The 27,027-nt window shown below is 44.9% G+C and overlaps 1 protein-coding gene across 1 annotated transcript in view; it reads right to left on the bottom strand.

Annotated features, from left to right (window-relative positions):
- The window catches only part of ntrk3b (neurotrophic tyrosine kinase, receptor, type 3b), a 201,539-nt gene extending 176,476 nt beyond the window's left edge, over window positions 1–25,063 (bottom strand). Inside the window, exon 1 of the mRNA XM_076030768.1 lies at window positions 24,070–25,063. Coding sequence (XP_075886883.1) covers window positions 24,070–24,311 — 242 coding nt within the window. The 5' untranslated portion in view covers window positions 24,312–25,063. The remainder of the gene's footprint in view (window positions 1–24,069) is intronic.
- Between the last annotated feature and the right edge of the window lie 1,964 nt (window positions 25,064–27,027).

Here is a 27,027-nt window from a genome sequence, read left to right as displayed (position 1 = left end):
TACAATGACTTCAAATCGCTGCTTTGTCAAAGTGAATGTTACAGAGAAGAAAGGAGAAGGAACAGAGGGGAAAAATAGGATGAGAGCGTTGTTTTTATTTTCTTGGCAGCATGATTAGAATGAACGTCTGGCTCCGTTGTGTCCGTCTCGTCTCTCTCCTGCGCCTTTATATGGTCTGTTACCTGTACTTTATGACTTCACGTCTGCTTAAAAGGCTTTCTAAATAAATTTTCCATGGCACAGCTTGATTAATAACCGCTAAGTACAAAGGAAAAGAGCGGAACACGATCAGAACAAATTGTTCGGGCAGATCTCGCAGCCTGCGCGTCCCAACGTACGAGCCTGTGAAATTGCAGCCATGTTCCATCTGCTTCAGAAAATGGCCTCCAACAAAGTACAGTCTGAACTGGGTGGCAGGATGGTCTCATGCTCGAGGAGAACACCCTGAAACCAAACAACAACAGATTCCATCCCAGTAACAGCCATCTGTTGTGCCACAGTGGCCCGGAGCAAGGCACTCTACCCCCTACCTGCCATTCTGTTTGCAGATTTGGAGTTCAGCGCATCGCCTTGTGAGGGGAGCGCGACAAAGAACGTCACGTTTGTGAGGGATCCCACCATGGGTGGTTTGCCCTCAAACGGTTCCGCTTGTGTGAGCTTAATTATTGGATGAAATACTCATGGCAAAATTACAAGAGAAAAAAAAATGAAGACAAACACTACTTATATAGATAATTTATGACTGACAGTGCTGGCGAGTAATCTATTACTGAGTAATCCACTACTACTACAAAAGAAAAAACAGCGATTGCGTTTGATAGCTGGAAATACAAACATTATTTTGAGTTCATCTCGTCCGAATCAAAGACTATTGTGGTTCATTGTACGTTATGTGCAGGAAACGTTCTCAACTTCGAAAATTTCCACATTGGATCTTATAAATTGTCGAAAGCCATGTTTACAAGTAAGTAGAGATCTTTTACCTACTGTGCTTCTAATTATTTTAACAATATGGGTTGTGCAAAAGGCGCCAGTGCTGTACATGAGTTTGTTTTGTGTAATGTGCAATTTGCATCCAGAGAGAAAACAGTCATTCATGTTAAGAAGACAGAGGCAATATTTGGAATTGCAAAATTAGTACTTTAATTCCAAAGCACTGAGCAACTGTTACTTCTTTTTTTTTTTTTTTTAACTAAAACAATTAGTAATTAGTAATCGATTACTTATGGTACAAAGTAGTGAACAAAGTAATTACATTACTTTTAAAATGAGTAATCAGTAATCTAACTACTGGGGTACTTTTATGGAGTAATCCCAACAAAACTGATGACTGATGTATCTTTCAATGAACAGGTGTCTCTGTTTTTAATGAAACTACCAGTTGCTAAGATCCAAACTCCAAAACTTGCTTTATTTAGCATGCATACATGTTAATGTACCCAAATGCATTGATTTATTTATTTAGGGGTGTATATTTTACCAACTTTATTTTCCAATGTGACTCTTCCTTGATATTTTCCCTTCGGTCTGTTAGTCGTTGCAATATGGAGGAATGAAATCTGAGAAGATTGTTGCATTATTTGGCATTTTCAATGCCTCAAAAAGAGCATTAAGATGAATGTCACTTTAAAAGAACCATAATATACCAGTGGACCAGCCTTTGGAGGGAAACAACAAACAGAAAACAACATAATTATCCCTCAGTTTTTACAGCCACCTGCAAAGAACCGTCAGCGTTTCTGGACCTTCCACATGTTTTATAAGGGGACACCAAAAAGGAGGACACGGTGTGTTGCCAGTACTTGGAAGTTCTGTCTCTCACCCGGGAGAAGTATTACATCATCACAACACAAACATCACAGCTCTGGCTGATTTCCAAAAGAGTGGGTTTTAGGAGAGTAGACCGGGTGAACGGAGTCAAGGATGAACTTTTCTCATCCCTTAGAGATCACTGACAGGCCAGAAAAACATCAGTGTTCGAGACCACCACCGGGAAGTGACAGAATACTGCATTTGGTTACTTGAAACCATCCATCCTTTTAAAGTAACATGATTCTGTTTTAGGGTGTTTTGGGAATGGAAAAAAAAAAACCCAGAAGCATCAAAAAATAAATTCATATCAAGACCACTCAGTTTAGTCAACAGTTAATGGAACTCTTTGGAATAGTGTTCAAAATCCCTGCACCATTTTGTCTTACTACTTGTGCTTTTTCACATTTTAATGTGTGTTTTGTTTTTGCTTTATGTTATCGTCTGTTGCTGAAAGAGGTCTCGCTATCAATGGATTTTATATGAAGCAACATTAGCATTCATTGCGCGAAAGCCCGAAATGAAAGATGCATTAACAGGCAACATGAAGGCCCCTTTTGTTTTGGTCTTACATGTCGTTTTCTAATTAACCTCACCCATTCCAACAAAACACGCACCAGTGTACCATACATTTTTTAGGTTAGGCACGCAGGGCTACTTGCTTTGAATTGTTGATTTGAAAATAAATCCGAGAGAGGAATGTCCAAAGTGTAGGATTAAACTTTAATTACATGTTTTGATAGAAAAAGTATCAAAAGCGTGACTTCAATCCGTCTCCCTCAAAGAGAGAGATTAGACGCAGGTGATTATCTCCCGAGCCGCGCTCGCTTAAAAAACGCGCACGTCTGAGTTTGCGATGAACACAATACGATTTGGATACGGCGCTATCGCTGAGCCGATCCCCCGACTGAAACGCGCGATAGCATGAAAAACAAGACACGTGAGCCTCCCTGTAGCGAGAACACCAAACATCTCGTGTTTCCCCTTAATCTCCAGCGCTTCCACCCATTGTCTCCAGCGCCGCTGTCTGTCTGTGATTTATGACTTTGTTGGGATGATCTACAACGCTCGCGCCAGCACCTTAATGGGAAAATGTTTAATAAAATAGAATGTCTCTGGTGTGTTCTGGGGATATTGATCTACATTCGCCCTACCCTTCCCCCTGTTTGTATAGAAAGCAGAGCGGCACTCCTGCACAGCCACTCAACAACACTTGAGGGGTGGGTGAAGCAGCACTCGTCTAGATTAAAGCGCGCACCTCACATAAATCAGATAACCTGTTTTCTTTGTGTGCGTGTGTGCGTGTGTGTGTGTGTGGCTTTGTTGTTGCTGTTGTTTATGCCCGGGCTCATAAACGCGTGCAGGCTGCACTGTTTAAAGCTGGAAGATGCTTTAAACAGTGCAAAGAAAGGAGCGAAAGCATTTACTACGACCGGAAAGTCGTTACGAGGCATCTTCTCCAAACCAACCATGAGGGACATCTGACACTCAGAGCTTATAAATGCGAACCAAGAGGAACAAACTCTGCAGTCTCACTCGCCGAAATGAACCTGCGCCTATCACCTGATCACACGCACGAGGCAGAGAGATTGCACAGGCTTCCTCTCTGATGTCTGGGCCAATGAGATCGTCTTCAGTCTGTTAGACTGAACGCGATTTACAAAATAGCCTCAAACAATGGCGAGGTGTTTGTTTGTCACCTGTTTGTCAGAATAGTTCCACCGCCATTAAATTTATTCAGATTTATGGTTCAGACTTAACCGTATTACCGTGCATAAAACCGGCACGCGTGCGCGCTAAGTGACTTTATCTTGGATTAAACGCTTTCGATGTGGGGATATCATAACGTCATGGAGACAAATGACTTTCTTCTGCAGGGAGGGGGGAAAAAAAAAAAAAAAATGTCACGACCAGGCAAATTGTGACAGTTTGTCTCAATTACATTAACAGCGCACTCCACAAGCAGGAGAATATGATATCGATACCAGACTGAGGGGCAGAATTGAGAGAATTACGGCGAGATTAAAAATGATTCCGCGGCACGCTGCGAGAGGATGGATTCAGCACCAAGGACAGATCCCGATTTTTTTTTTTTCCCAAGCTGCGTCTGAAAATTCCACGGGGACGGACGCACCGCAAGGAAAGGGAGAGCAGTCTAATAATTCAGCAATGGGCAAAATGAAGAGAAATATATAAATAAACAGCGAGATGGAATTCCAATCGATCACTTTAGTTATTTTAGATTTCCTTGTTCTCCGAGGAGGAGATGGTCTGCAGGGTGGACCCATATAGATATATATTTTTTCATACTGAAGACTGGTCCCAGTGGACGTGGCCTTCAGGCAACAAAATCATTACCACCCACTCTGTTTTGAAGATACGCGATGAACAAGGTTTGCGACTGTAATCTGACTAGCACGTAAAGCAAATGGCGCCAACCAACACGTTCCACAGGGTTCATCCCTCAACCACCTGCACACCTGCGTCAGTGACAAGTACAGCCAGGACCCCTTTTAGAAAAAGAATGTTCAGACTTTTCTCTTCTTTCATTTCTCATCTTTGAAAGATGAGAAATATGTTTCTTTAATTGGACCTATACATCATCAGTGGTCTGTGTTCTAACCCTGAAGGGTTACTTTGTGTTTTCACCGCAGTGTTGACGAATGGCACCAAGTGTGTTATTGCGTCTCTCTTTTTTTGCTGTGCATGTCATTTAAACCTCCACATTATGCCTTTTTTTGGGGCATTTTTTTTTAGCTGCAAATGTCAAGGGAAAAAAAAAAAAAAGAAAAAAACTTTCACCCACAGGAGCATTTTTGTGTTTCGTTGGCAACCGAGCGTCAGAGAGTTGATTTATTTTGAGCTCCATCCATTTATATTCATTCGGCCGGCCCTGCCATCCCATGCGGTAATACTGTTGAGCTACGGACGAACACAAACACACAGGGAGTGTCACCGTGTTTTCACCGCCATCTCTGAACTTGATTCATTTCGTTCACTCCACAATATGTGAGGGCTGTGCCGCTCTGAAATGGAGCCAGAGTGGAGTCATCAGGCGCTAAACGCTCTTAATTCTCCCGGCCAGGCTGCTCTCCTTCGGCTGCCCCCCCCCCCCCTGCGGTCCGCTCCGTGTCACCGCTCTGCCGACGCTGCCCTGGGTGGAGAAGCACCTCGGCTGTCACCGCTCGCTCCTCACCGCAGGCTCAGCCAATCCGGAGCAGATTTTTGGCAGCGCTAAAAGTCGTGGGAGCACTCGTCCGTGCTCTAAAAAAGGTATCAACACTTTGCACATGACTAAGCTCAAGCATTTCGGCCCAAAATGAAAATGACTATAATTAGGGCAGCATTTTGCCAAGTGTCACTGGACCACAGGCCTCCCCGGATTCGGCTCCCTTCTTTAGCTGCTCAGCATTTCCTCCGAGGGCAGCGGATCTGCACGCAAAAATGTCAAACTCCACACTTAACACCTCCATCTGGGCGGCATAATGATGGGAGCTGTCAACCCACTGTTGTCATTATGCCATTAACTTCACTCAATCTAAAATTTGACCCATTTTTTTCTGCTCTTGGTAAGGGCCTCACTCGTGGAATCAGGGATCCATGTTTAGCAATTTTCAAATGCAGTTTGCTTTGGCAATAACGTAATTTAGATTGATTTTTTTTGGGCCACTAGGGACGGTAGAAATGGTGGCGAACAAAATTGATATTTTGTTTCCGTCAGAACATGAGACACAAAGAAAAAAAAATATTTAGAGTCACTGGTCTGGTGCTAAAAATTCAAAATTGATTTCAGTGTTCATCAGGAACAAGCAAACTAAACTACCATTCCATCAACAGTAACAAGGCATTTTGTAAAAAAATAACACGACAATAAGATGACTGTATCAAAATCGGATTTTTGTGCACTATTGTAAAAACAAAGCTTTATGTTCTAGTTTCCTATCCTGCAGAAAGCAAATATCTAATACCCGAAACCTTCGCAAGGTTTGGGCTACAGTCTGTTTCGGGTGTGAACACAAAGAGAATTGGGAATTAAACAGCCAACCCCACAACATTACATTGTTTACATGTGTCAGACGGGATGGAACACTTGAAAGAGGGAAACCATGCATTAATGATAGTAGCGTCCAAACAGGACAGAAACAATAGTCTTAGAGTGAAGGAATGTGAAAATAACAATATGGCAAAATTCATTGAGGCCGTTTCTCACTTATTTCACAGTAAAGACATATTTCACTTAGTGCCTCTTAAACACCGGAGGGTGGATCCTTACGTTTAACAGCACAACAAAACCTTGGCAAGATCCACAGGGCTTTCTGCCATCGTCAGCACTCAGGCACACACATGCACCAACTCTTCTGCGAGCCCTCTCCATCCTGCTGAGCACGATAATGTTTAATCAAATAAGTGATCGTATAGCTCTGAATTTCTGCCAGGGCTGCCACACTGCATGCAAATAGTGGAGACTTTAAGCGCAGAGATACGCCGTGAAATATATCCCCATCTGGAATCATGCATAGTTATGGGAATAATATACATCCGATCCCATTCAAACTTCTAATCTTCGACACACACCAGATCTTACGAGGTCAGGGTATTTCTGCTTATGGCGGCACTGTGCAGTGAGGGGAAAAAGTAGGACAGGCCACACAGAAAGGACAAGGCAGGATGAGGCAGGGATAGGAGGGTATAGCACAGGATATAGGATAGAATGCCAAACTTTGTCGTACCCTGCTTGCATAAACAAAACATAGCCCCGCACAGCTGTGGCACGTAGTGTCGGTTACTAAACCACCTCCTTCCCTCAGGAGACAGCACAGCTCATTACTCACACATCCATGATATATAATGAACCGCATTCAGGACTTATTTACCATTTCATTTGTTTCATTGTGAGTAGCATGGGGAAAGTACAAAGACAAGTATAACAGTATAGGACAGAGAGGACTGTAGGACAAGATGTGGCACATGATCGGACAATAGGATGGTATACATGAAGGCACTAGGATAGGATGGGATTTAGGAGAGAGCAGAATAGGATTTAGGATAGGATGGGGTAGGATATACAGTATCAGATATAGGATGGGGTATGACAGGATTGGACAAACTGGGGGCAGGTGATCGGATATTTCCTAGGCTACAGGATGGGTTTGGTTGGCTGGAACGTAAGGTGGCATTTAGGGCACCGTTTTGTCAACTCTTTACCCTCTAAAAGTAAAGAATTGCACAAGAGGCAGTTCTGATCAAAAGCATGTGATATGGTAACGGACAGCAGATGATAGAGAAAAGGTGATTGGCATACAGATGTCTTCAGATACAACGACTCTTTTAGAAGACGGGACAACACAGGAGAGCTGAGAAACTGAAGAAGCACATTTACAACAGGGCAGGCGTTGACAGGTTGGGATATCATTATGAGAGATAATAAGAGGGCAGTTCTGACGGTGTTAGTCATAGGCCCCGTTAGTCGCGCACAGCACTGGGCTATTTATATAACCTCCTACAACTGTCCTCCACAACTGTCTCCTCTTTATGATGCACACACTTATGCGCACTCCATCTTTATGTTAACAAGGGCCCGCAGTCCACATTCAGTCGGAATCCTGAAGTGGCCCTCCAAAACATGGCTGTCTGTGCCTCGGATGTCAAAGCTGGAGATTATTACATAGTATAAATGGAAAGGAATGGAAAGGAAAGGAAATGAGAGGAAGTGAAAAGAAAGGAGAGGAATGGAAAGGAAAGGAAAGGAAAGGAAATGAGAGGAAGTGAAAAGAAAGGAGAGGAAAGGAAAGGAAAGGAAAGGAAAGGAAGGGAAAGGAAAGGAATGGAAAGGAAAGGAAGTGAGAGGAAGTGAAAAGAAAGGAGAGGAAAGGAAAGGAAAGGAAAGGAGAGGAAAGGAAAGGAAAGGGGAACATAAGGTGGAATACAGGGACTCGGAGCTGTCGAGACATATTGTGCAGCTCGCTGCATTTAGGGGGCTTTGATTAAAGATTATGATGCCATCTGCTGTAAATGCTGGTCATGCCGTATATGACAGGCACCATATTTGATATGGGGCGCATGCACTCCCTCCTTCTGCCTCCGCTCATCCCAGGCACCGCTGAATAAAGACACGTCCCCGAAGGCCGGCGGTCCACAGTTAGCGCGAGTCCAGTCGGCGCTGAGCAACATGGCGCTCGGCTGACAGCGCTGAGGAGTGGATTAAATGTTCCGTGCACGTCCTTCATGCAGGCCCGTCTCCGCAAATTTCGGGAAATGATAAATCCGCAGCTGAGGGGCATTTCTCCCTGAGAATTCAATTAGGTGAGAAAAGGCGTTGAAGTTCGCAGTGATATTAGAGAGCTGATATTAGAAGCTCCTCAGCCCTCCCAGTAATGAACTGCTCCAGACCTCCACCGTGACTAGATTGATTTGGCTGGCTGGGCCCAGAGTTCATCCCCTCTTGAAAGTCACTCTCGGAAGGCCGGGCGTCGCGGCCGAGTTGGGCAAGTCGCTAAATTCAGAACTTGGATGGGAAAGTGACAGCGCCCGGCCCTCCCCGAGGCTGCCTGCCAACATGTTGAGATAACCTTTAAAAGAGCTCCTCTGATCTTTTATGAGCCAACAGTGCTCGATGGCCCCTTTGTGTTCCGAGCCGATCGATGCGGCCGCTCCGCAATTACTCGACATCTTGATTGTCAATTAGATGAACTCTGGGTGAACCGTCATCGGGCCTAATCGTAAATTCGAGGCCACGTCAGTTACTCCGACATGGGCAAAGTGCGCGCACACACACACACACACACACACACACACACACACACAGTTCCCCCTGCATTGCATATCACAGCGCTCTTGTCCACCTTCCACATCTGAAGTTGGGATAAGCTGGCGGTGCCCAAGGCGAGTCTCAAGGATGCAACTGTACGCTCGTTATAAATAATATCATTAGCTCCACTGGCATCTGATAAGACTCGTGCACTCTTTTATGAGACGGTGTGGCCATCATTGCTACTGAGGAGGCATTACCTGGCTTCAGTGTGTCTATCTCATGATGCTTATCTCCAGCATTAGTTATGGATCTTAAACTGTTTTGCAAAACGCAAACATTCTCTAACCAAAGTTTATTTACAAAAATTTTTTGCTGCTTCTTTTCAAATTATTATTATTATTTTTTATTATTATTGTTGTAATTTTCTCTAAACTGCATAAGTGTTTTTTGGGAGTTGTTTTTGTTTTGGGACACTGAGGTATATGAAAGCTGTGAAGAGTCTGCGCCCCTCCTTATCCAGCCAGCAACATTTCCAGAGAAAGAAAAAAATAAAATAAATAAAATTGCTGCAAGTTTGGATTGTGATATTCTATCATGAAGTCACAGCCACAGAATTGGGCGCCCGACTGATTTAACAAAGAAATATTTATAAAAAAATAAAAATAAAAAACAAAAATAAAAAAAATTGTTTCATCAAATCTCCGTCTTTATGTTAATTAAGAATCTATTTCCCTCCTAAACGCTTTACTCGGCATGTTCAACGGCGGCTGTTCGAACGTTCAGCAACAATGGTGAGATTGAATAATCTGGCAGCAACATTATGCAGAAGTGCTGAGCTCTGCCCTCAGATAATAAGAGCACGAAGTGGCAGAATTACATCGCAATTATCAAGACCATCCCATAAAGCCACAAACCTTGCTATACAGTGAACCGTATGACAAAAAACAACATAAAAAAAACCTCCCTGAACATTGTTAATATCAGATATTAAATTTGCACGCTCACATATGTGAATTATTCAGTGCATTGGAGAAATCTTGATGTATTGCTGTTATGATTAGAGGTGTTATTATCATCCCAGATAGAGAAAATAACGAAGAAACAAAATACGACATTTCTATGAAATACGATGGGACCATGCGGGGGAGAAAATGTTTGGATTTTAGCTGGAGGCAATTGAAAAATGAGCGGGACCAACAATCAGAGAGGGCAACACGGTGGTAGAAAACAGCTTCATTACGGCAGGGAGCAAACAGAGGCGTGCGGCAGAAACCAGGCTTAGGGGAAATCAAAGCGAAAGGTTAAGTCAAATCATGTGTGAGACACTTCTCCACCTGAGTCCTGGCGCTAATTAGAGCCGCCGATGAATTCGCATCTCCGCTACCTGATGGAGGACTCCGACGGAATGGATACACACCTGCGGCAAGAAGGAGGCGCCGGCTCACAGCTGGAATTAGACTCAGCCACTGTGATATTTAGCCAGGTGTCAAAATAACAGGGCGCCGTCGGAGCGAGAACACAGAGGCTGGTTAACGGCGTTGACAGCGAGCGGCGCCGTGCTGCTTTCTGAAGCAAAGTGTGCCGCAAAAGAGAAAGAGATGCGCCAAGACAAAGTGGCACCTTCAGGCCCCTCAAACAAACAGCCAAAGACATTTTGTTCGGCAGGCGATAATTTATTCGGAGTTTCACCTCAAGAAGAGAGAGGAGGCGAGCCGTGGGTGCAACTAATTTTAATTTTCCCTGCCTCCACTGCCGCGCTCACCTGTCGTTGTCACTATCCCTTCTAATCTAACAAAACTGACCCTGTCATCTGCATTATATATATATATATATATATACATACGCACAATAAGTGTTTCTGGTCTTTTTATTAACTGTGAAAGTACAAATATATAATGTAATATAATAAGGGGTGCATCAAAAATGTTCCTATAAAAATATATAAGTGCACTTCAAGGTGCAATCCAACTGTTAACCACCTAAAAAATCAATTTAAAGACATTTTCAACATTTAGTGACACCCAAGCCGCTCTTCTTATTAAGTCCACCTTGTTGTTTGCTTATTTGTTTGAATGCTCCAATAAAACATCAGTTCAGGAAGCCATAAAACAGAGGTTTTTTTTGTTTTTTGTTTTTTGTTTTTTTTGCAGGAGGTTGTGACCAGAGGGCTAAATATGCGGAATAATTAGTTAAAATAAATAATTCAAGCAAGTATGCTTCTTTGGAGCCTGGGATGAAAAATATGAACTAGAAAAACAAGAACATTTTTTAAGGGGTAAACAAAAAAAAACCACTCAGGATAAAACCTTGTTTAGCTACTCTGCGCTGCTTTTGTCTGTTGGGCGCTAAAGAGCAAATGACGCAAGATGAAGCAGGATGAAGCAGATTGCCTCCTCCCAGGAGATGGGATTTTAGTCTCGGCACAGTTCTAAAAGCAATTCTTCCAGATAAGCACCAGAGGAGATGCACCACAAGGATCCTTCAGGTGGTCTTTAAAGCTGCTAAAGCCCAACCACGACAAGAGGCAAAGCAAAAGGTTAAGAAAAGCAGCACGCACCTCTGGATGAAGCAATAAATAATAAATTTTCCTTCGTTAGTTGAGGGGAGAGCCAGAGGGGTTCATCTTTAATGGCTCTTGTCAACTTTCCCCTTGTTTTTGTCACTGTCACTGTCACAAGACCACGGGTTCTGGTGCAATTCCACAGCGTCAGCCAGTGACTACAAGGAGGAAGGAATGAACTGGGACGGACAAAACTCCAGCTTGATCAAAACTTCATTTTTGCCAAATATTTCTTTCGCGACGCCTCCTTTTAAGTGCAAAATTGTAGAGAATATTAAACAAACTAATGGTCTTTGAGTGTTAACTCCCAAACTTAAGGAAACATCTCAGCCCCCCCTCCGAAAAAAGAAAGCCCAATTCCTCCAGTCAGTTTATTAGTCCATCTGTCCGACTGCTTGGAGGACAGCCTGAAATTTGTCTGATGCAAGTGTCCACACTTGTTGATGGCATTTTATTTAAATGAACAATAAGTGACCAAGAAAAAAAAAAAAAAAAAAAAAAAACCCTGAAAGAAACTACAAAGATATGCAAAATGAGCACGAGAAGAAACAGGATGGGAACAGAGAGATGCAAAATAACAATGAAATGACGCAAAAGTCATACAGAATCCACTCCAAACGCCGTAGCGGTCGTGTGGTGTGTTTGCTCCGCTTGCTGGATTACTCCACCAATTAGTCCATGCACGCAGAGGAGACCACGCTGCATTAAACGTAACAGAAAAAAAAAAATCATTTAGCTTTTGAGGCACAGAGGCAGCGCACTTCAACAGGCAAGCGGAAATAAATATATAAAGGAATAAATCTATGCACGCACTGTACCTCCTCCCACTTTCTACTCTTCAAAATAACCAGAGGGGAACAAGTTGATCTTTCCAGCAACAATAAAAACATTAGTGACGCTTGACAGGTGATGGCTTCCTGTGGAAACAAGGAGCCTCTGCAGTTCAGCTGTGACAAACACAGACAGCTGCCGCTGCACTGAGTCACCATCCCCCCACCCCCAACTGACACCGTGTCAGCCGCTTGTTCCATCAGTGTCCCGTCAGAGGAGGGGAGGGGGAGGGTTGGCGGGGGTGGTACCAGTTCTTTAACCCGAACGCGCGATACCATCTTTGACCTAGGGGAGGAGCTGCAGCCCTGATGTGGAAACACAGCGTCACGGTGGTTGTTGTTGTTTGGCCCCCTGGACAATGTTGCCATGGGTTCAGAGGCATTGGCCGCCACGCTAATCAAGAACCGTACGCCACAGCGCCTTTTTCAGAGCAGGCCTGAAATGACGGATGACGACATTCGGTGAAACTCTCTAATAAGTTGGGGTGTGGGCCAAATGCTGCCAAAACAGTTAAAGTTCAAGGTTTTCATAAATCTGTTTCCAAACAAGGAATTTTCTCGCTGTGACTCACCAACAGCATCTGTGGCAGTGACTACACCTTCTGTCTACTAATTCAACATGCTAATGCACCTCACAGTCCTGTCACGCATTGATACTTTTCATAGTTTCCTTCAATGAGAAGGACACCTGAGTCATAGCTGCTAGTGTCCTCTCAGCTTTATCAATATTGCAGTGTCCTCTCTGCCTTTTCTGTCAGGGATGGGACCGAGTACGTGTATGTTTTGTTTTTTTTAAAAATCTCAGTTAAATACAGCTAACAATAAACCGTATTAGCATAATGAGCTACCCACTGTTAGCACCAGGCACTCATTAGCTGCTTTTCGAATCTGAAAAAAGTGAATTATCCATCTTTCTCCACTAACTGTCAATTGCATATGCACTACAGCTGAAAATTGCAAAAGGGAGTCTTGCTAATATTGACACAATACTCATAATTTAACATAATAAACGCCGTTCAGAGGAAATAGGTTATTTCAATTTCTACCTATGAAATCACCCTGAAGCACGGCCAAATCTCGCTCCACCAGGGGCACAAAAAAGTGGTGACATTTAAACACTGCACAATTTATGTCCACGAGCGAAGAGGCCAATCTCCCAGAATGTCTTGTGAAATTGTGAAGAAGTACCATGTGAAATCGCAGCCAACAGCTCTACTGGGTCTCTGACGTCACCGCAGGCCGGGAGTTAGTTCCGCCCTCTAAGGACGCACTCGCGCTAGCATGCCATACCGTGCCCAAGCATGTTTCACACCTAAAGTACGATACACTTGGCTAGTGTGAGCGCTCCGTTCCGCGCTGTAACACGTTACAATTCCTTGCAGAAAGTGGGCTTTGGCATGGCACGGCTCATGCATGAGCGCCACCACGCTCAAAGATGCAGTGTACGCAACACTGGCGTGACATGTGACACGCCACTATCGCAAAATGCCGAGTGCTAGCAAAGGAAGAGCTAACTCTGAATTTACCAGTTTGGTTAAATTCAAATTTAAAGAATTACAAATAGGGACATGAGGAAGATCTGAAGAGAGAAGTGTGTGAGGGCCGAAAGACAGTGAGTGAACCAAGGTCACTGCACCAACAGGGTGGGAGGGTGGCTTCATGGAGGAGAGTTCAGTCCCTGCGGATCATTTACTTTTAATGCGTTCTCATTTGCCTCTACACAAAACTCTGCCGGGGTCTTAATAGACCCTGGCCGTGCTCTCCACCCCGATGTGGCCACCAGGAGTGTGAGGCTCACTGAGAATGATCAGTGGCTACTGCTGAATGGCCTGCCAGGTCTATAATGTTTTGATGTAGTGCAATACCCACCGATAGCCGGCAGAGCAGAGCAAATACAGATATCAGGCCGTCTGAGGAAAATCAATAAATACAGGCTGCCACAGTGTACAAGGCCAACATGAATCTCTCTGCTTTCCCGGGAAGGCGCATTTGTGCGGTATATTTTCTCTGCATAGCTGATAATGGACACAGCTGTATAGGCGACATTTGTTATGGAAGTGGAACACCACCCTTACTGCACTGCTCTTTTATTGCAGTGATGGATGGACAGCTAAGGCCATTTCTTTGGGCAGAACAAAAAAAAAATGCCCAGAATAAAAGGGCAATCTGTATTTTTTTATTTTTTTGGGCTCGACAAAGATCACAGAGGGGTGGAGTGACATAAAAAGCAGGTTCTTTTGTGAAGAGGCGGCCATATTGTGCCCATATGCTGCAACTGTAGTCTATAATGTGCATCTGCTCTAGGTTTTAATGGTATCATAGCTGATATAAAAAAAAGAGATAGGACATCTGATGACAAAGATCATACCATCAGTATGTGATGAAAAGTGTCTTTCATCACATGTTTGCTATTTATTTTGGCTGGCTGAAGCTACAGTGGGGCTCATGACCACAAGCAAAGCATTGGCCATGAGGAGGAAATGGGTATGAATGGGTATTACGCACTGAGCCTCTAATTCCTTAGATGTGTCATCTATCAACCGGTATTGTTGTTTTTGAAAACTTGCACAACATTGGAACAGCACTCAGATTTGCGAGATCATTACGGCACTCATACTGAAGGTACCCATCCTGAAATATGAAACTAAATATATAATAGCACATTAGAGAAACCCTATGAAAGTGTCCTTTCAAGGTTCAATGTTTATTTGTACCTGACATTGAATTTGATGTATAGTAAGGAGTATAAAATAGTAAATTCAATTTGCTTGTATTTTAATGGATTGTCAAACTACATTATTCTGTATTTTCGTTACAATATGTGCCACCAAAGGAAAATAAATGTAGTTACAATCAACTACTTCCACGTCTTAAGTTGATTTTTAGCTTTTTTTAGAAATAAATAATAATACAATTATACAATTTATTATACAATACATTGAAATAGTAAATTTCAAAGTATTGCCAGCAGCTAAAAAATGGTCTTCAGCAGATCATAAAATGTATTTCATATACAACAAGTAGTAACACACGTCATTGCAGTCTGTTGGAGGACGTGTAACAGGTGACAAGCACACAGAAACAAACTGCACAACCTGGGCTCACAACTCTTCCAGCTGGCTGTGAAAAACACCCATTAAAATTCCCTTCCATGAAAGAGAATATGGCTGCAGTGGGGTTGAGAACCCAGCGCGCTGCATTATTCACAGTTCTGCCAGTCACGGCCGACCGTGGAGGGCAGCGGAGTGAATCACATCCTTGATCACACGTCGAGATTGATGTTTAAAGAAGAAAAAAACAACAACACCAAAACATCCGACACCTCAAAAGGAAGAGTGAGAAACCGCGAGAGGAAGGTGTGGTTTCGGGGGGGGGGGGTTCGCCGTGATGGACTACGTGGAGGTCAGACTCATGTCCTCGACTGAGATGGAGACGTGGTTAAAGGGAGATTAATAGCGCGTGATGAGGGTGAACGGAGGGAAACGTCGGAAAAAGGAAAATAAAAACCAGCGGGAGAAAGGAAAGTTTCCGTGCCGTCACATTAATGCCTCGCACAATGAGGGCGGAGGGCCCGGAGGAAGGAATTAGCCGTAAAGCTGCTTTCGCTCTGGCTCAACTAGCCAACAGGTACCGCATTTAAACATGATTAACTGTAATAAAGCTTCGGTGACGCTCGCGCATAAAAGCCGTGTGCTTTATGGTCACCGGCGGGCTGCATATCTAATGGCAGCAGGCACCTGATAATTGTTGTGCGCTAGTGAGCGTATTTATGCTAAAAAGGGTCAGAAAGGAGAAAAAAACACCCGGACGAGCTCTGCATTCGAGTGGAAGCAGGTTGACAGGCAAGAACAGCAAAAAACAGGTTATTGTGGAGCGGGTTGCACTTTCAGTAGGTTTACATGGGACCCCCCACCCTCCAACCCCTGTTCCTTATCTTTCGAGTTTGACATGATAAACTGTTGCGCACAGTAGCAACACTGACTCATAATCTGCTGTCTAAAGAGCAGCGGCTCAACTAAATGTCAACAGAAAGCCTGCAAAATGCGACCGCGAGGCTTTAAAGGGCTCCCCTAATCCCGCCTGAAACAGCGGGGCCCTTGGTAGTTTTCACCCCTTCCATCCTCAATGCGCCTTTTGATTGTTGGAGGGTGACGGGAGGGGCGGCGGCCTCATTAGCATGCCGCTTTTTACAGCGATGAAGGCCGGCCCCGGCAAGACGCGAGAGCTGGGGGAGGGTGGAGGGTTGGTGGGAGCGTGGGAGAAGTTGGGTCAAGCCCGGACCTCTCGCAGGAAGAAGAAGAAGGAGAAGAAGAAGAGGAGGAGGAGGAGGAGAAGAAGAGGAGGAGGAGGAGGAGGCTCTGCATGCTCGGGATCTTAACGAAAGCGGCGCTCTCTCCTCCTAATTCTCAGATGGCAGCCGTGACCTACTTTCCACAAAGACAGGCTCATGCAAACTTGATGATATGCTTATAACAGAGGAGCCCGGCCTGCACTTGCCCGAGGTGAGCCTCGGCTCAGGGGTGGGGTGGGGTGAGGGAAGGTGGTGGTGGGGGGAGGGAGGGAGGAGGAGAGCAACGCGGTGAAGTCCAACTGGTTAGAGCGCCACCCGCAGTTTGGGTAGGGTGCAAGTCGTGTGGTGCAACAGGGTTTTCAGGTGCTGCTTCAGCAAGTGGACACCTCACACCTTAGCATGATCTTCTCCACCCACCATCATAGAAAGGTGAGGCTTAATGTTAGAAATAACAAACAAAACAAAAACCCACGAGGCTCGTATCAAATGGCCAATCAAAATCTTCTCTATATGCTAAAAAATGAATGCCACACCTTCTAAACTACTAATACCGGAAGCTATGACACAGCTGATGACGCACCCTGAGCCTGAGCCACATCAAGTACAAGCTGCTAAAGTTTCAAACAATCAGCATAAACGTGATCAATTTTTTTCTTCTTTGCTGCCATGTTCAAACAGGAAATGGCAAATGGGTTGACGTTGTTGCGTTGTTAGTGTTGGCACACACTGATTTTCACCACCAAATCCCAAGTGTACGTGCCCCTACAATCCCCTACAATGTCCCTACGACATCTTGTTACTCAGTTTTACTGTGTTCAACTCTCCAGAATTGACAGTTTGCCTATTTTGCTGCCCCACTTGTGCGTGTGCTAAAACAGCTCTTTATGATGTCACAATGGGCAGCGATCCACCCCTTGGTTAGGCAAAACCCCCATGCCAGGTGAGTGCACTTTTTGTGCAATTACAAACATGCAGAAGGTCCAACAAGAACATGAGTTCTTGGTAAAGGTTTTTTTTTTTACGCATCACCAATTTGTCTTTTCATCTTTAAAAGAAATGATACATTGGTCCCGTTGACCAATTAAAATAATTCTTCAAGTCGATAAAACGTGCTGTTCTGGCTCTGGTTCTGGTTTTCTTTTTTTTTTTGGTTCAGGTGAATTTTCTGTGATGCATAAAGTATAATTGTGGTGAGGAGGTGTTGGACCTGATCCTCCAGAGAGTTGGTGGATTTAGGTGGAATTCATTTGTGTAAGTAATAAGGCAGAAAAGTCCAAGCAAAAGGTTCAGTCTCTTCACAAACACCTCATCCTGTGAAAAAAAAAGGAGCTAAAATCTGGGAGGATAGAAGTCATTGTGAAAAAGTGCAATGAATCAAAAAGAGAAGAAGATAGAGGTGAGTCAGGCATCACAAAGCCAGACATCATGCAGAACAGGCAGGGAAACAAAACAAGAGGGCAGGAGGAATACAGAAATAAGGAAGGAAAGGGTTGGGGGAAAGAAGAGGATGAAAGTCCTCTGTACATTCACGCCCCTTCTGTACTTCCATATGACATCCCAGATTGGGGCGGAACAAAACTCTTTGACGGGGTTCCAGCCGACTGAGCCGGGGAAATCCTGGATGCGGTGGTTGTTTTCCCCAAAGATATGAATCAAATCATTGTCAGAAAAATATCTGACATTCCTCAGCAGTCTGATAACACCAAGCAAACAGGATTTCAGCACGACACGTCATAAACCTGAACTAAACCCAATCGGCTAATCCATTCAGATCTACGCTGCTCGAGAACTTTGATGTATTCTAAACTTTTGGATGGACACGTCCAACTATTCATTGTTTCAGCACTGCAATGCTTTTCCCCGGCCAGGTCATCACAAACCACAAACCTGATCCATCAATCCACCGCTAAATGTGCGGCTTCAATGACAGTCACATCACAAGACCAAGACAACACCAGCAAAAGATTGAGACATTATTTGTTGGGGTCTATCCATCAGTTAGCTTTTGCTTCACTCCACTGTTGGAGATGAAGCAGCTACCATCATGTGCTTCTGCCTATACTCTCTTTACTTGCATCATGGCATATCAGTGTGACGTGAACGTTTTACATTTTCCAAAAATTTCACTCAAAAGTCAAAAATCCTTAACTCTTGGTGAGTAATGCGTATATGTGTTAGTGGGAGAAAAAAAAATCCAGGCAAGTTTTAAAGGTTCCACTCTACACCCACGTCAAGTTCAGATCTTTCTTCCGGTAGTTTTCTTTCAAAATCCTTGATTTCAGTGGAGCCAACGCATGAGTTATTATGCCTAAAAAAAAAAAAAAAACAAAATAATACAGCACAGCATCTAAAAAGCATGTTGAAAAAAACTGATGTTTAATTTCCCTTACTTTTTAACCAAAACATGCTCCTGCGTATGGAGCCCTCTGTTTAAAGTCTCCTATGAAAATGCTGTGTTGACTTCCTGCAGAAAATGATTCATTGTTGGAAGCGGCCAAACAAAGTGGTCTCAGGGGGGTGTTGTCGCTAACCAAGGAGAGGAATTAGTGGGCTATCAGTGCCCTGAGTGATATCACAAAGGGCGGATCTGCATGTCGCACAGCTCCTGAATTGTTTAGCAAGTAAAAAGAGGGACCTGTTCTCATTTAGAGGGAATGAGTTGTTTTGTTCAATTACTTTCAGAAAGCATCTTTCAAAGGCTTTAAGCTGAAGCTCAAGGCTGAAAAATAAATGGACTGAATGCGCCCAAACCATTCAGTTACATGTCATATATCACTGCATTCCACCGACTCCCCGCTAACAAGCATTCCTTAAGTTGGGCATTAGGAAAGTATTATATGACGTCTAATGAGCTTGTCGAAGTAAAGAACAATGTTGGAACCAAAAGGGCTCTTTCAAATAAAACTCATCTGGTCTTTAACAGTGGAGGTGTTGGCTGAAAAGAGCTGCAGCAGGATTTATGTATTGATTTTTTTTGATTTTTTCTTTGGCTCCTTAGCTAATCATATTGTTCACATTTCAAGAGATCTTGACCTGTGTTCCATCTTTTTTTATTCTGTGCCTTTCAAATCCTCCAACTCTTCGGAAGTTCCCTACTTGAATTTGCCTGGAGTGCCCCTTTAAATGCTGAAAAAGGAACTTTTGCAACACAGTGTAGATGGGGAGGTCAACCTGCACTTCAACACTTCAAAAAAAAAAAAGCAAAAAAAAAAAAGACTCAGGTGAGCTGGAAATTCGCTCCACTCACGTCAAATATTTGAGAAAGCTAACTCATCATCATGCCCATTTAGAGGCCTTGCGTAAGAAGTGCAGAGCTTGGGCGCCTCAAACTGCAACTGTAATTCACTGATGCTCAGTGTCTGAGCCGTGGACACGTGCGGCCCACACAAGTCAACTATAAGCGGACCTGGGAAACATTTCTGTTTGCGGCAGGGCTTCTGTTCTCTCGGCAGCATCCGCATGCTGGCAGGCTTCCTATAAGATGTGGAGGTAAAGGTGCAAATAAAACAAAACAAAATCGATGCTCTTGAACAGAACAAGGCTGCGCTGAAAGTTTTATTACAGTAATAATAATAATAATAATAATAATAATAATAATAATAATAATAATAAAAAAGAGAAAGGAGTGAAAAATCTTTCATGCCTTCGGGGGAGGCAGGGAAACGTTTAGTGGAGTGTACAGTCAGTGAGGCAGCTGACGGATGGATGTGACAGCGTTTTCCCTCCTTTTCACAACATGTTAGATCACATCGTGTCCCGTGATCATATTTGTGCAACGTGAAATTGCATTTTTCTAGCCGGTGGAGGTCAGGGATCAGGCGCAGCCACAAAAGGCTGCTCCTTTCTCTACTTTAAAAGGTTTGCCGGCAGCTCAGGACGCACGAGCGTTGAGCACAACAGTGGCACCTTCTAATCGTTATAGCGCAACATTCGGATTTTAAAGATACCCGCTGATAAACTTTAAGCCCGATTTGGCGCCGCAGATAAAGAGCGGAGCCCTTCAGTGCGGAGGAGTCTCAACTTGTTTGCCGATAAACAGATGGCAGATCTACAAGTGTGCCCCTGATTGAAGGGAGGAGGCGCAGACATTAAGGGAGCCGACGCGACTGACGCCGCTGTAGTTGCGTTTGTTTTTCAAAGGCAAATAGAAGACTTTTGATTTCGAACACCCCCCCCCCCCCCCGGCGTTTACACAGAGCATGACCTTCGAAAGGCTCTTTATGGTGAATCTAATAACGCACGGCCCAAGATGTTCAATTTACATCACATTGAAGAGCGGATCTGGATGTTTTTGCGGCGCCGGTCCGCTGCGTGTTAAATATGCGCTTGTAGGAATGTATGCCTGCAGCCTTGCAGCTGTCCAGAACTGACAAATGTATTGGCTGCCGCCCGCTTTTAGACATTAGTTTGTGGGACACGCCAGGTGTGAGCTTACAGCTTACTTTTTCAAACCGGAACTATTTACACATTGGAGGATTTGTGACAAAACATAAAGCGTTATAAATGTTGATGATAGCATCGCTGTTTTGTCTGCGCTTATGAACGAGAAAAAAAAACATAAACCTGTGGGGGGGAAAAAAAAGATGTGCTAATATATCGGGAATAGTAAAGTGAGTTTTTTGGCTGAGGAATCTCAGTTATACTCTTTATGCTAAAATAAATGAAAAATATTGCATTTTTTTGCCCCCTCACCGCAACAAAACAACTTATAAATCTCAAATGTGGAAATACTTAGGAACCAAAAATGAACAGATACCAGCATTCTGGCACCAAGATGAAGCCGACACGTGTTCTGGTCCGCGACGGCTCTTCCCTCACAAAGCAGGCACTCAGGCGCAATGCAAAACGCAGCGTTTGATGCCATCGCCACAGGTGGAAAAACCCTGATTGGATCGTGAAAATAACTGCACTTCTGTAGTCGACGGCGCACTCGCAGCAACCTGTCAAACGCCTCGGCTGCTCTCAGAGAAGCACTCTCTCCACGACTATCGCGGCAGGGCCTTATCTTATCCACTTCAACCAGTGATGCTCCCACTGATGGATCTCTAATGCGAGGGAACTGGAAAACTATTATCTGGACTTGGCACTTTTCTTTGGCTGGCTAATCGTAGCACACTTCCTGCCTGGATGCCATGGCTTTTTGGTTTTCCCATCTCAAAAAAAAGATTCCCCCTCATCTCTGCTTCTGATAAGATGGGAGGAAATGGACTTAGTGTGAGTCAACTTCAGGCACACGCACAGCCCAGGAAACGAGAACGTCCAAGGACATTTTGTACGGAGTGACCTCTCTGCTTTGCCTGATTATAAATATTAGTGTCGTGGAGGAGAATCTGCATGTTTCCTTCCCAGAAAACAAACAGGCTACTGGCACTTACCCTGTATTATCTATTCCATTGGTTTGTCTTCATTTAGTCAAATGTATGCTGTATGAGATTTGCTGTTTTTTGTTGCTGTCTTTTTTTTAAATAATAAATTGTTACACCGGATCCTCCTTCTGCTTACAGTCATGCAGGTAGCCAGTTTGTGGGATTTCACACCACATCTTTCAGGAACCCACAGCTTCCTGTCCAACAGGGGCGACATTGGGAGGTATTGTCTCTGGCAAGTTGTCATTGAGCTGCTGGCAGCGTTGCGTAGAGGTTGCTGTCCATGCTGAGCAGCAGCATTTAGAGAAGGAAAAAAAAAAAAAAAACAAGGGTAGGAGGCTGGGGGGGTTGGGGGTTGGGGCGGTTCTGGGGGAGGGGGGGATGGGCTGCTGGCGTCGGGCCATGAAATGCACAATTAGTCCAGGGTCAATTGTATTAGGCTTTCTCAAAGGCAAACAAGGCGAACGGGTACTTGACTTTGAGCCGGGGGTTTTTAAAATTGCATTTTGCCATTTGGGAGATGAAAATCCAAAAGTGAGGGCATGTATGCGAGCGCACACACGTGTGTCTGCCAGTGGGGTTGGTGGTGATGCTGGTGATGCTGGTGGTGGGAGGGTAAGGGGGCGGGAGAGGTTGCTTTTGATTCCAGCGACACGATTTGTATCCTCAACCGAGGGGCATCGCTGCGATCCCACGTCTCCCGATTCCCACTAAAACGAATCCTTTCACATGGCGGGGATGAGAAATGGGGGGGTTGGGGTTGGGGGGGTGTCGGACTGTTGCAGTCACGTCAATGACTGCACTGTTGCGCGGCGGAGCGCGCCGTTTAGAGGGTACCAGGCTACCCTCTAGTGGCCCGGCAGAGCGATGAACCGTGTCACGAAGTAAGTTGCAGCATCCCTCACACGCATGACAAGGAGGGGGGAGGGGGGAGGGGGGGGTGGTACGGATGGTGGTGGGGGTGTTTGGTGGGTACCACAAAAGTGAAGGGGAGGAGATCGAGGTCCTTTGAGGCGTAGGAGGAGGCGCGAGGGGGGAGAAGGGGGTCCCTGCGCTCTGACGAGAACGGGGGTGTTTACTTTATATGTAAATCAGCCTCGTCGACGCACCACACTTCTTTTTTTTTTTTTTTTTTTTTTTAAAGGCCCCCGACTTTTCAAGAAAGGGAAGCTTTGATGTCGGCAGGAAGGATCGATGCCGGAGAGAGAGAGGCGACGCAGGAATTGAAAATGTGCGCCTCGCCTCGGGAGGGAGGAAAAGAGAAGGTGCCTGCCTGCCTGCCTGCCTGCCCTCCTTCCCCGCCGTCATCACACCTCCTCCTCCTCCTCCTCCTCCTCCTTCTCCTCCTCTCTCATGAAGCTCCGTGACTCCGTCACAGTAAACAAATGATTCAGGGATCGGGGCATCCCGCCTCATCTGCCGCCACAGGAAGAGAGCGAGCGGCAGAGAAGCCACAAGTGACGCCCCCCTTCCTCCCCTCCGACACACACACACACACACACACACACACACACACACACACACACACACACCACCGCCGCCGCCGCCGCATCATCTGGACATAATAAAGTTCGCCTCGCTCTCACAGGAGCCCCGGCTTGAGATGTAACTGGGCTGACCTCGGCGCGCCGCTTATTTCTGTTTCATTTAGCACAATCTGTCGGGGCAGTTTGCCGCACAGCCTAACCCGGGGACGGGGACCAAGTGGGATGGGTGATGATGCGAGGCTCTCCGCAGCATCCCTTCCTTCCCTTCCCTCCCAGTCTCCTCTCCTCTCCTTCCTCCATCCTCCACCTCCACGCGTTTGACCGCGCAGGCCTGCGGGTGGGGGGGCTGCGGAGGAGCAACTTTATAAGGCAAGGGGGGGGAGATGGATATTTGAGGGGCGCAAAAAAAAAAAAAAAAAAAAAGATCTGACGGCCCTCAACGCGCACAGACTCGGTTGGGGTGGTGGGGGGTGTTGGGGGGGATCATGACGAGGTTTGCAGCGGATTTGGTCTCATTACGCGCGGCGGACTATTAATCCTGCACACCAGAGCGGTCGCCAAACATGGCATTATCATAAAAAGGCCACTTAGCTGACTGATAGGGACGCAAGGAAAAAAAAAAGTCCTCGAATAATCACACGGGAAACAGTCACACACACACACACACACACACACACACACACACACACACACACACACACACATCGCATCACTGCAAACGAAGCAACAGACACCCCGAAAGCGCGCGTGCACACATACACACACACTCACGAACACCCCCGCGCGCGCGCACGCACACACACACACACACACACACACACACACACACACACACACACACACACACACACAGACGCGCGTCTCCCAGAGACCGGGATCAATTAATGATTCAAAAGGTGGGGAGGAGGAAGGGGAAGGAGTGGAATTTAAAGAAGAAGGCGAGAGAGGGGGAAAAAAAAACCCGCATCCACTTACATGGAGCTGATGTTTTTGAATAACTCTGCGATGTCAACGTTGGTCCCGTTGCTCCCGGTCTCCTGCAGGGCGAGCAAAGGGAAAAACCTGCCGTTGTCGGACTTATTGCAATAGATCTCTGTTTGAGAGCAGCTGCAGGACGGCGGGCAGTCCAGCATGGAGCTCAGATAGTCCTGGAAAACACTCATCAGGAACAAAACCTTCCACCAACAAATCCGGATCGAGTGAAACCATAGATCCATGTCTCCGGGCTGCGAGAGGACGGGGTGTATAGGAGAAGAATACAAAAGAAAAAAAAAATTAATCGGGGGTGGGGGGGGAGGGGGAGAAGGAGAAAAAGAGATCCCGACGTCCTCTAGGTTGGATCGGAACGGGGGAGAGGGGAGAATGAAGAGGAGAGGAGAGGAGAGGAGAGGAGGAGAAAGGGATGCTGGAGGAGGATGTCTGTACAGAGGATGCTCTATGCGAGCGTTTCTGCCGTGGATGGATGCTGTAGTGTCCTTGCGCGTCAGAGACTGGGTGAAAAGAGGAGGAGGAGGTGGAGGAGGAGGAGGAGGAGGAAGAGGAAGAGGGGGATGGAAAGAAAAGAGTAACCCCAACCCCCCCAACAAAAGAAAAATAAAATAATAAAAAAAAAAAACGAAAATCAAAGACGATAAAGCGCGCTGGTCGGAGGCTCCGCTCGTCTCTTCAGCTTCAGATGCATCGTGTTTCTCCGGAATGATGCTGCTGCTGCTGCCGCTGCCGCCGCCGCCGCCGCCGATGTCGTCGTGTCTCTCAGAGCAGGACCAGGACGACTGACTGGAGAGGAGAGAGACACCAAATGTGAAGTTGGAGCATCAAGTCCCTCCTACTGGCTACAGTCATACCGACACCTGCAGAAACCGCATGCAATCAACTGTGATTACAATGGGCTATTCATGTGGCGGCTGCGGGAGAAGGCTGCAGAATAGAAACACAGCATCACCGTCAATAATTCATGTTTTGTCATGGTAAAGAAAAAAAAAGAAAAAAAAGAAAAGATTTTTTTAAACGCATTGATCAAAGTCAGAAATATATTATTTGGTTCCCTTGAATTTTTGAAATGTTATTGTGACGATCAAATGCTTAAAGATTCATCGGACATTCTTCAGATTAAAATGTAATTAAATGTACAAATAAATGTCTACATAAATTAATAAATAAACGTATAATCAAATCTATGAAATAAATAAATAAATAAATACAACAATAACAACATAAACTGTAAGCCCCAAATTGCACATTATTGTCTTTGCTAACAGTAGGATTCCCTTTACTAAAAACGAAATAGCTTCATTTAACTAACATAAATGTTACAGTAGCTCATTGCGGCTTTCTGCAATTTGTACATTGTTCTTTTCTTTACTTAATGGAAATCACACTATAGCTGCACACTTCACTGTAGTCCTTAAAATTTTGGATTATTGTTTTTTGTTTTGTTTAGTTTCTTTTTTTTTTTTTTTACACCATGTGCTGTAATCTAACGTGCAGTGTAGAACTGTACAATGACACCACAGTGATCTTTAAGGTGTACTCTGATATTACTCATAATCTTAACAGACCCATTATTTCTCTCTTTCTCTCCGACAACCTGTTCTCCATCACTGCTGGAGATCCAGGACGGCTCCGTCACCGTGATTGCTGGCAGGCCACCATTATCTCTGCAATGTCGCTGAAAGTTACCAGCAGCGGAACCTCTGTTTGTAATGACGGAAAATCATATCGCGGCTGGCCTGAACAGTCTGGATGAGAAATGAATTGTCCACGAATATCCACACAATCATGACTTTTATTGTGACGCATCCGCTGTGTGATGGCCTTAACTGCAGTATCATATTCCCGTCCTGCGTGGACAAAATGAAAGTGAAATTTTCAGTTTATCCCATTTTCTGGTGAAAATGTAAAAATGTCATTTGGTTTCCCTCGTGTTGCGGTCTAGAAACGTCACGATGCTTCCGTAACCACTGGAAACTACTCTACTTCCCATTATAGAGCCTTCGTCCAACCTTTGCTAGTAAGTTAGTAAGTATAAGAGTTACAATTTAATCTCCAACAATTACTTGAGTAGCTTTTTGGACAAATTGTACACCACTATATTAGGCTGAGTTTGTTACTTTTCCTTTTGTTACCATTTGGTATTTTTCCAGCGTCCGTGGCTACGCAGTCACATCACATCAATCTCTGCGGCGGGCAGTTAACACAGGAGCTACAATAACAGCTAAAAGAAGGCCTAGCCGCAATAAAAAAAATGTGAGAATCCTTATCCGGCAAAGATGAGAACCCAGACTCGACACCTGTGGAATCATCTCTCGGCCTCTGTGGCTTCCTGCTGCTCTGGAGGGATGAGTGGGTTTCCTCTTTGATTGTGCCTAGCACTCCCAGACACCTTTGACAGGGGCTTATGGCTTTGTAAATAAAAGTTGATTGATTGATTGATTGATTGACTGATGGATGGATTTCTAACGTCAGAGTGAGCTACACAGTCACGCCTCTAACAAATCCTGGTTGAGGAAGCTATGCCATCCCACGGCCACATGCCATCACCTTGCTGACCAGCATGAGGAGATGGTGTCGGGCCGTCGCGGCCGTCCATGGTTCTTCTGCCGAGACCTCTTTTTGTTCGACGAAAATCAACAAAACACAAAATCATAAAGTTAAGAGAGTTTAATCCTCCTCAAGTCCCCAAAAAACAACAGTCAAGTCAATACCAATAGGGAAATAGCCTAAATGTTTTTTTAATGCACGATAAATTTGGCACATTTTTCTTTGGGACTCAGACACTTCGCCACAGTAGTTAGTGGGAACTGCTGCTCATCCAACTAATGCACAATCCTGACAAACACAGCAACACTGGGAAGGGAAATTAAGGAACTCTGACAAAATCTAACGCTACAATCCAAAGCTAATGATAAATGTGATGGATAGACGTAAATAGAC

Source organism: Nelusetta ayraudi, unplaced genomic scaffold (genome assembly GCF_046127955.1).
Source record: "Nelusetta ayraudi isolate G7.1 ecotype Tasmania unplaced genomic scaffold, CSIRO-AGI_Nayr_v1 ptg000002l, whole genome shotgun sequence".
NCBI classification, from domain to species: domain Eukaryota; kingdom Metazoa; phylum Chordata; class Actinopteri; order Tetraodontiformes; family Monacanthidae; genus Nelusetta; species Nelusetta ayraudi.
The sequence above is the reverse complement of the archived record's forward strand: the minus strand, read 5'-3'. Positions and strand labels throughout refer to the sequence as shown.